General features: G+C 37.9%; 1 protein-coding gene across 1 annotated transcript; it reads right to left on the bottom strand.

Moving 5' to 3' along the window:
* Nucleotides 1-6,651: 6,651 nt before the first annotated feature.
* LOC141672240 (protein FAR1-RELATED SEQUENCE 5-like) lies at nt 6,652-8,201 on the bottom strand. The gene is made up of 2 exons (XM_074478831.1): nt 8,174-8,201; nt 6,652-7,784 (listed from the first exon to the last, which is right to left on the bottom strand). The coding sequence occupies exons 1-2, from the start codon at nt 8,199-8,201 to the stop codon at nt 6,652-6,654; spliced, it is 1,161 nt and encodes a 386-aa protein (XP_074334932.1).
* Nucleotides 8,202-11,032: the final 2,831 nt, after the last annotated feature.

Raw genomic sequence — 11,032 nt, 5'->3', positions numbered from 1 at the left:
GTTCATGCATTTGCATTATAACATGATCCCTTAGATAATTTTTCCAGTTGACTTGTGATATTGATGCTAGTGTAGTGATATCGTGTTTAGAGATGTTAAGTCGTATTAGGTTGATTTGCATGCTAGAGACAGTTGTATTTCACTGAGTCTTATAGGTTGCTTAATTGCTAGATCATGTTCATGGTTTATTTGTTTGTCGAGATTTAATCGCTTGTTTATATTTAAAATTTAGGATATTCTCTTAATAATAATATAACATGGATTTTTAGAAACTGGAGAAAATTGGATTTCATTGCTAGTTGTTGTGGCTAGGTGTCAAATGGCTAGTAGCCGGCTCATATTTATATGAGTAGTCTAGGGTTGAACGAGATGGAGCGAAACACACTCGTTCAGAAATTGAGAAAAAAAAAGAAAAAAAAGAAAAAAAAAAGAAGAATGAGTGTTATGTATAATTGATCACGAGTGGGCTCTTTAGTACTCGAGTTATGAAGTTCTTAGGGGACTTTGTGCCTAGTGACCTAAGGTTTTTATAGTCCGGGATCCGCTAACCTAACGATCGCTATATGGGTACTATTGTATAAGTATTTTGTGGATCTCACTCATTGCACGATCAAATAAGCATATATGTGTTGTTTTGTTTTGAATAAAAGCATGAATCCGTATAAAACTCCAATATAAGAATTGAAGTGTTATAAATTATTTTGAGTCTAGCTTTTATTTTATTTATAACCTTGCAATTTCCTTGATGAGTAGTGAGTCATGATTATTTATCTAGTTGCGATAGTATATCTTTAAGCATTTGCACACACGCACGTCTCTAGTTTGTAAGTTGATTTGTACGATTTGATTGATCTTTATGCGAGTAACTGTATTTTTTTGATATGTTGCTTGTTGAGTGGTTGAGTTATTCTATTAGGATCGCTGCATTCATTTAGTTGCATTCATGCATTTTTCTTTCTTGTTCTTTGAGTCTGTTTATGCTTGAGGACAAGCATCGATTCAAGTTTGGGGGTATGTTGAGTGGCATTTATGACACTTTATTATGCTCTAATAAACTTTGAATTGATGCATTTGTGCTCAAGTTGTTAAGTGTTTTAATGTGTTTTCTAGTGTTTTTGCATTTCAGGCATTATCTAGGTAATCAGGTGAATTAGCATTATTTTAGTGCTAATTTGGTGTCAAGATGGTGTTGGAATAAAAGCTCGTGGAAAGCCAGCTCGAAGCAGGAAGGAAAATCTGATATCGCACGGCCGCGCCAAGATTCCAGAAAGACAGCGCGCCCACGCTGTGATAGCGCACGCCCGCGCCGGTGCAAAAAGTATGAATCCTGATTCTTATTCGATTCTAATTGGGGAGACTTCCAGATTGCATAGGGTTGCTATATATATTCAAATAAGGACGTTTTCATAGGAGAGACGTACCAGAGAGCAAGGAGAGCCGTAAGAAGACCGTATTAGCACGAATTCAACAAAAACGAAGAAGATCTTGTTTTTACTTGTGAATCTTTGTTCTAAGTTGCAACTTGGATGCTAGTTTTCTTACTTGTGAACATTTACTCTTGTTTCGTACTTGGTTTTGTTATTTAAGTACAAAGACTATATTTATTATACCATGCTTTCATCGGAACCCACGTTGATGATGAGTCCGATTATGGGCTAATCTTTATTGTGGGGTTCTAGCGGATTTATTTATGGATTTTTTTAGTTAAATTGTTTATATGCCTTAGTGTGTGGTGATAGTATGATAACCTAGTATTGGTTGTGCTTATTCTTCTTATAAGAGTCGCGAACTTGTAAGATAGCGTGTTAATTCTTAATGAAGCGACAGTGAATTTAAGGATTTAGAACTTGTCATGCTAGCATAGGTTCATGTATTATTGTTATGCATGATTCATAGGTAATTTTACCCATCTTACTTACCTTATATAATCATGATAGATAACTTGTGCTTTAAACCGTTATGTTGTCAAATTCTATAGACATATAGGGTCTCAATATAATTGGTGTCTATTCATCTTCTATCTCTTTTTTGGATGTCTGGTAGTATGTTATTCGTGCAACGAAAGTTGGCATTTAGCAGTTTCGTGTTATCTGATTTGTGTCATCACCATTGCATGCTAAGGTTAAGAACAATAAAGCTATTGAATGAAGTATTTAATGAAGTTAGAATCCCATGTTTGTCTCATATAATATACAACTCTCTTTACTCTCTTAGTTATAATCATTAGTTTAATTCGTAGCATAAACAATCTAAATTGTTATCGTCTTAGCATTGGATAATAACCATATCATCGGTGCATAGGTGCATAAAATTCCATAGTTAACCAACGTTAGTCTCTATGGGAACGAACTAGAAAAGATTCTATATTACTTGTGAACGCGTATACTTGCACGAATTATTAGTGCGTGTTTAGCCCTAACAATGTTTGGGAGGGAAATGAGCGGGGTCCTTTGGAGTGTTATTGTGGGAACAGGAAAATGCGTAGGTGGGTTTTGTCTGATGCACAGAAGGACTTGTTACATAGCATTGGTTTTGGCGTGTTTGCAAATCCGGGTGTGGTTTTGCAGAATGATGCGAGGCTTGTCACGACACTTGTGGAGAGGTAGCGTCCCGAGACCAACGCCTTCTTCATGAGACAGGGGAAATGACAGTGACTTTGGAGGATGTTGGCTATATCTTGGTTTTATCGATTGCTAGACATGTGTTAGTTGGCGACGGTCTGGAGATTGGTTTGGCGTATTTTTTGAGACAGTGGTTTGAGCCGTTGGAAGAAGAGGAGGTGAAGATGGCATGGGCCAGAGCCGGAATGGTTTGGAGGGGAACCCTGCCTTCTCTGATCCACTCGACACGCGCAATTTCTTTTCCGTCGATACGCCCACACATGGTTGTATCATAGATATGGGAGGACTGATCCGGGTCCTGATCCGAGGAGGATTGATATCCACACACAAGCATACTTGCTCATGGTCATTGGTTCTGTTCTATTTCCTAGCAGTAGTAGGAATGTGGTGCACCTGAAGTACATTGGATACCTCTGCTATCTTACGGGTGTGCAGAATTAGTCTTGGGGTTCTGCGGTTCTTTCATATCTATATAAGGGGCTCGAGCATGCAGCACAGAAAGGGGCCAAGAAGATTGCATGTTGTACGTGGTTGTTGCAGTTGTGGGCATATGAGCGGTTCTTGATTGGGAGACCTCTTCCTGATCCTATCAGGGATTCATATCCGCTAGTTGAGTTCTGGGCTAGGCCGGTAGGTGAGGTGGTAGCTGAGGAGGAGGAGCCTAAGGGGAAGAAGGGGAAGGAGGTGAAGGGGAAGGAGGTGAAAGGGAAGCAAGGGAAGGAGGTTAGGGGGAAGAAGGTGACAGAGGTGAAGGAGGTTAGGGGTAAGGGTAGGGAAAAGGGAGGGAAGGGTAAGGTGCAGGCTGATGTTGTTCCTGATGATCCTATGAATGAGGATGTTCCTGGGACTGAGATTGTTGTTAAGAGGAAACGGGCTATAGGTAGGCGTGATAGTAGATTGGCGCCTCATCATAGTTTGCAACATTATAGAGGCGAGTTTGATGGAGTAGCAACTGATATTGTGTCGTGGACACCATATGCCCACTTTCACGAGGTGGAGGAGGATTCAGATGGGGATCATGACATATCGGCTGAGGATTGGGAGGCTCATTACTTTGGTCTTGCCAGGATTCCAGTGATATGCTATGATGTTGTAGACTATCAGCATTCTGATAGGGTGATGAGACAGTTCGGATTCAGACAGGGTATCCCACGGTCACCTGTTAACATGACAGAGTATAGGAAGCCTATGATTCCGTTTAATCCCTATAACTGGTGGGGTATATGGTTTGCTGAGATTGGCAAGTGGACCCGTTTTAGTCAGCAGCCCGAGGTTGTAGTGGCTCATCAACCAAACACAGTGGATGACACAGGCTACATGCAGTGGTACTCAGGTATTGCACGGATGCGTGTTGGGAAGCCACAGCCATTGCCAGAGCCACAGTATAGCACCCAGGAGTTGTTTAACAACTCCCAGGCATTTGACCTTGTAAGTTTGTTATAATTGTTTCCCCCATATTTCTTTAGAATTGTTTCCTCCTTTGCATTATAGTAGCATCTGATTATTTGCCACAAGTGTATTTTGCAGATACATATGGGGTTGGCATGTCTGCAAGCTATGGATAGTAGCATTTCCCCTGAGTATGAGCATGAGTTTGGGAGGATTGCTTCGATGTTTCTTGAGCCGTACTGCCGATTCATGCAGGATGTTAGAGGCCCGACATATAAGGCTCTAGTTTTCCAGCATATTCATCTATCTCCCGAGGCGATGAGGCCTACAGTTGGAAAGACTCGAGAGGCCGATGTCATTGACATGACACATCCGTCTCAACAGGTGTCACAGGCCCCTACACAGGCATCTGTATTTGCATCTGGGTCGTCTTCGAGGGCTGAGAAGATGGATATCCGCCTTCCGCACTTATTTTCCGCGAAAAGACCAGAAAGTTTTTGAAAATTTTAACCCCTTTTTTATTTGAAATCTGTAAAATAATGATGTATTTCAACTATATGAACTGTACTATGCAATAAAATTTTGATTAGAACATCGTTTCTTATGACTTCCAAAATTTAAGAATTACTTGACTATAATGTTTAGCATATGGTCATTTTGGCAACTTTGCATGTAAATTCCCATGCATTACAACCATAAATATTACAAAATAAATGTGCATTCTACTTCATATCACATAAAAAGAGTTGTGTTTCGACATAATAAGTTTTCAAGTAATGGATCAATAACAAATTAGAAATTACATAATTGTCGCAATTCAAATCCAAATAAGTGCATAACTTGTCTAATTTGAAAAAATTACATTGAAATACAACAAAATACTTAAACAAAGGGAATTCTCGTACGAGCTACCCTAACTAACTAAATATCTCTAAAAAGTTCGAGAAGCCAATAGTCGGTGCGTTGAGACCCCGGGGAGGGGGCGTTGGCCCTGACAAAGCATGTAACCCAATAGAGCAGCACAACACAACCTTCGCGGAGCACACCTTCAGTGAATTCGACATGAATCTCGTGATCATTCCATATTATGACGGGAATGGTGCTTGACCCAAGCCCATACGGTGGTATCGTCACCACGTAAGTGGGACACCCAACCCTTGACGTGATCAATGCGTACTTGGTCCCGGGTGGCACCCCCACGAGGCTTCAACTTACGTATATCCAAGATCCTATCACATTTCATAATTTTACCGCCATCCCATTAGGATAGTCTCCAAGGGCCATCTGGGGACTCCTTACCCAAGTTCAAAAAAGGGAGAAAGTAAGGCAACACATTGCTCCAAACTCTTACAAACATGCAAGAAAGGGTTAACCAGTGGCATGCTTCGGCCCAAACCCTTGAACGGTATGCCTCTTCTTCGGGAGGGTGTAACTTCGGGTCTTCTTCCTCCACTAGGGGCCCTTCGTTAAACCGTTCTAGTCCCTCGCTCCATTCACGAGCGATTACATCTAACTCGCTAAATGTTGGTGACATACAATCCTCAAATTCAGAGCCCGAGTCCGAGAATGTGTTGCTAACGTGAGACACTGACTCGTCATCCGAAGTATTGGTCATTTCACCTACATATAACAAGAACAAATGCATGTTAGCAAAATTAGGTGGAACTACTAAAATCAATATAAGTGTAACGCATGATAAAACAATATATAAGAGATTGTTATATAAATTTGAATTACCATTGGTCACTTTGACTTTTTTTCAGTTCTTCCAATTTCACTAAACATTTTCTAGCATCATGTCCCTCAATGTTGCAATATCCGCATTTCCTTTTTTGCTTTGCAAGTTCCTCAACGGGACTTTTAATTCGGTGCTCTTTTTTGCGCCCATTAGTTTTCGAAACAACCGGGTCAGGAATAATTTCATGCAACTTCTCTCCAGTTTCTTGAGTAATTTTGGTATCAAATTCACTTCCAACACCTTCCATCCCATGAACGGGCATTTTCTCAATAATTTCGGTCTCTCGATAAATAACTCTCACGGCATACTCATAACGTTCCTTCGATGCCATGCAACTATGACTAAACCCCATAGTGAGTAAAGTCATGTGATTAAATATTTCCGTTGGAGTCAAATGATGGGATAAGGCATCATCTCCAGGCATGTGATATGGCAACACACCATCAACTCTATTGGCATCCCTAGTCCACCTTCATTTCACAAAATATTCCGGTAATTCGGCCACACACCTCTTTGTCAACACGGCAATAATATGACGACACGGCATGCCCGAATGCTCAAACATTCTACATATGCAAGAACCCCGAAATGATAACTTGTTGAAGGTAACGAGATAAGTGGTTCTCTTAGACTCAACCATTAATGGTCGATAACATCTGTAGTATGTATCCTCTACATCTTCCAAGGAGTGGTCTCTATCATTTTCGACAAAGTACTTTGCGGCCTCAACCAATTGGTCTTGAAATTTTTTGAACATCTCTTGCGTATAAATGGAAGCAGCATAGTGCTCCAAGGCGGTCTTCATTCGCATGCAACGAATTTTATGACGTGTATTATAATCCTCTTCTTTCTCAAGCATAAATTATCTTTCTAACGCTTTTTGTGCACCCTCAACAAATTCTTTCAACCCAGGAAAGACCCTACATAAGCATAAAAAAAGGCATTCATTTCTTCGCTTCTTGAAGTTGTTTCTTGACCCGTGGAAAAAATGTTACGTGTATAAGCATCGATCCACTTATGCTTCAAATTATACAAGCCTTGCAACCATGTATTACCCTCCAACTTGTACTTCAAGATCAATGGTTTCCACCTATCCTCAGAAATTTCTTCGGTCAACGAGTGATATATGCAATTGTTGAAGTCGCCTTTAAATTCCTCCTTTGCATAGTAGGTTGAGAGCTTCTCCGGAAATTTGTTACTAATGTGCCAAGAACACAACAGTGTCGTGTTTGGTAGTTGAGATTGAATTTCCCCCGCCATCGCTTGATCTTGATCGGTGATAATAGCCAATGGTGCTTTTCCTTCAATGACCTCTAACCAAGTACCCAAAACCCCCTCAAATGTAGTCTTCAATTCATCAAGCATTAGTGCAAATTCAAAGAGAACCGATTGATAGTGATGATTCACCCCGGTGAACGGCACAAATGGCATAGCATACCTATTTATTCGATATATTGTATCAAATGCCACTACATCACCAAAATTTTTGTAGGCCAACAACGACCAGGGGTCAACCCATAAAAGACACTTCAATCTTCCTTCCTCATCAATTAGAGTCCGAATAAAAAAAAATTCTCCACTTTCCTCTTCTAACCTATGTAACAAATCCAAACCCGCTTGCGCATCATTCACACCCAAATTATCTTTTCTAAAATCTCGCACGACATTTCTCAAGTGTTGGATATGAAACCCTACTTGCTCCTCTCCTCCGTGCATTTTTCCAAATATATTCATTTGTTGTCTAGGTGCAATATCTGAAATATGGAAACTCTTTATTAAATTCTTTTGGGCGGCGGTTACATGTCGATCCCTTTTAATCAAATTCATCTTAGAAGGCCACACAATATCGTGATTGTGATTTAACTCCAATGATGTTATCTCCCAATGCCTTGTATTTCTCCTATTAATCACATAGATCCTAAATTTACATCCACTTCTAGGAGGTTTATCTCTACGCCTTTTCTTCTTCTCACTACCGACACTTCTTATCAAAACTTTTTCATCCTCTACGGGTTCTTTATCGCGGTTTTCTCCCGCTAAATTATAAACATAAGTATAGGAATATATTTTTTTATCCAGACGCCTTTATGTATTTTGGATTTTAATTGTAAATCCATTATTCAAAGCGTAGACCCTAATTACATTTTCGGCGGCTACCAAATTAGGGAAATTTTGACTCAAGAAAGGAATTACAATATCTTCTTCCCCAACAACACTATTATCACTACTCTCACTACTATCATGCATAAACTCACTATTTTTATGCAAATCTTCATTTTCAAATCTAAATTCACTAACATAAACATCTTCATCACAATCATCAACAATGTTAACATAATTTACATTATCATTACGTAAGCAACTACCACTAATATCAACAACCTCACTAATTACAATATTATCACTTTTTTCAAAACTTTTCTACCTTCAAACCTAGCAAACACCTTATCCATAACTACAAAAAGAAAAAAGTAAGAAATTGAGCTTACCAAATGTAATTAGTGAGTAACGATGAACAAAACCAAGAATTCCCCCAAATTTCCTCTCCAATTTGACAAATGTTGCACAAAAATGAAAGTGTGATCGTTTTAGGGTTATAAACTGCAAGTACAATTCTTCCGCTATTATTATTCGCGGAAGGGAAAGAGGGTCCGCGATAAATAAGCGCGGAAGGGCAGTTTTCCGCGGAAAAAAGCACGGATGGGCGATTTTTTTTAAAAAAATTCTGGTCGGATTATTCATCCAACGGCCAGGAATTGATGTGTTGATTAAGAGTCCCCTGGCATATGATTGTCAGGGACATGATACGATATAGACAGATGTGTCGCAAACCATAAGTAGAGGAACATAAATTGTAGTTGGTGCAACAAACATTTCATCAAAGATTAGGCACCAACTGTAGATTCACAAATCCCTTGAAAATATATTTAACATTTTCTACATGAAATATTGATATCGTTACGGGACAAACTACAGAGCCAGAATCCGACTTAATGAAGCGGAAGGAAAGATGCAAGTCGCAAGATAGAATTGAGAAAAATTGTGGACACAATTTCTTTTTTTGACAGAATTGGTGATAAACTAACTTGAAGCTATATAAATAAGCAAATATTTTAGCAACAAAAAAGAGGATAGCATCTAGCAACATTTTGCGATCATTTGTCAGCATACCAAACAATGATTTACCAGCATGCCTGTAATATCCCGTAATTGTTAGAATTAGATTAATAATAGAATAATAGAATAAAGAGTATTAAAAATAGATAAAAATTAGGATTTAAAATTGAATTAGACTAATGGGCCTAAAATTTGGATCAGATTCTAATATGGATAACTGATAGGTTAAGATATAGGATTTTGTATCCTTATAAATACATCATATTCGTCTTTCTCGCTTTTTGTATTAAAATTCGTAGGGCTCTTCTCAGCAAAAATCAGCAGTCTTGTAAAATTCATAGAAAATTCATCGTAAGTCAGAATTTAGTGATCCTATACTTTTCGGAAAGGCCTTTTCGTTATCTACAACTTTCGTGATTTGTGTTTTACGAGCAAACGTCGTTTAGTGGGTCAAAAAGGCTATATTCAGATCTGGTCAGATTTTGAAGTAAGTTTTCGATCGATCTTGCTAGTGTTTTCAAAATTATGTGTTATGCGTTTATATTTAATTATAAAAACGTGGGCCAAGGGATGATTATATTTCATTATAATAAAATATAAACGCATAACACACAATTTTGAAAACATTAGCAAGATCGATCGAAAACTTACTTTAAAATCTGACCAGATCTGAATATTATCTTTTTGACCCACTAAACTACGTTTTCATGGAAAACACAAAACATGAAATTTGTAGATAACGAAAAGAACTTTCCGAAAAGTCCAGGATCACTGAATTCTGACTTACGATGAATGTTTTATGAATTTTACAAGACTGCTAATTTTTGCTGAGAAGAGCCCTACGAATTTTAATACAAAAAGAGAGAAAGACGAATATGATGTATTTATAACGATACAAAACCCTATATCTTAACCTATAAGTTATCCATATTAGAATCTGATCCAAATTTTAGGCTCATTAGTCTAATTTAATTTTAAATCCTAATCTTTATCTATTTTTAATACTTTTTATTCTATTATTCTGTTATTAATCTAATTCTAACAATTACGGGATATTACATACTAAAAAAGGATTTGGTCCCCAAATTCCCAATAAACCTATAGCGTCTACGCCCCATAATCTCTATAGGTCTAACTTAAACTATGGTCCACAAGAACGAATCCTAGGGAATGTACTAGTCTTATACCTAATACATTCCGAAGGACAGCCTGCTCTGATACCAACTGTAACGACATGCACTTCCGGACTATTAATTCTAAATCAAAATTAAAATAAAATACAATTTCTCGATCAAAAATCCTATTATAAAGATAACGATACGAATGCGCAGCTAAAGTGGAAGTCCAAAAGTCAAATCACTCCAAACCTAAAGTCCTCGAATTCCAATGCTATCCAACTCAAATCTTAGACGAAACCTGAAATTGTAAGTAATGAGCTAAACAGCCCAACAAGAAACTAATCGATCCAACTAGTAGGCCAAGTAACACACACATATAACAAAATATGATAATCTATACGATAAGATATCGAAACAAACACTTTCGATAAACTTTAATATTCTTATTCTTATTCGATACACACAATACACATAATACATAAATAAAAATAATTTAAAACCCATAATTCATGCCACGACCACTACAACCCGGTGATAATCGGTCCTAAATTTTCAGAAAACTGTCACTACAATCCGCAGAATGCGGTCCTAAGTTCTTATTCGATATTTTCACAAACCATGGCATAAATCAGAGATCTTAAATTATCATCGAGACACACCACGCATGCACAATGATATATATACTCTAAGACATTATACTTTCAAATATATCATCCCTTGGCCCATGTTTTTATAATGCAATATAAACGCATAACACACAATTTTGAAAACACTAGCAAGATCGATCGAAAACTTACTTCAAAATCTGATCAGAACTGAATATAGCCTTTCTGAACTACTAACCGACGTTTTCTTGCAAAACACAAAGCATGAAAGTTGTAGATAACGAAAAGACCTTTCCGAAAAGTCCAGGATCACTGAATTCTGACTTACAATGAATTTTCTATGAATTTTAGAAGACTGCTCATTTTTGCTGAGAAGAGCCCTACGAATTTTAATACAAAAACCGAGAAAGACGATTATGATGTATTTATAACGATACAAAACCC

The sequence above is a fragment of the Apium graveolens genome, chromosome 1, assembly GCF_009905375.1.
Source record: "Apium graveolens cultivar Ventura chromosome 1, ASM990537v1, whole genome shotgun sequence".
Taxonomy (NCBI): domain Eukaryota; kingdom Viridiplantae; phylum Streptophyta; class Magnoliopsida; order Apiales; family Apiaceae; genus Apium; species Apium graveolens.
The sequence above is the reverse complement of the archived record's forward strand: the minus strand, read 5'-3'. Positions and strand labels throughout refer to the sequence as shown.

Bases quoted from the DNA above. Each gene is read 5' to 3' on its own strand.
- LOC141672240 (XM_074478831.1), bottom strand. From the start codon at position 8,201: ATGGATAAGGTGTTTGCTAGGTTTGAAG. The intron at 7,785-8,173 runs GTAGAAAAGTTT...TTTATAATTTAG, and splicing joins GGTGTTTGCTAGGTTTGAAG to CGGGAGAAAACCGCGATAAA.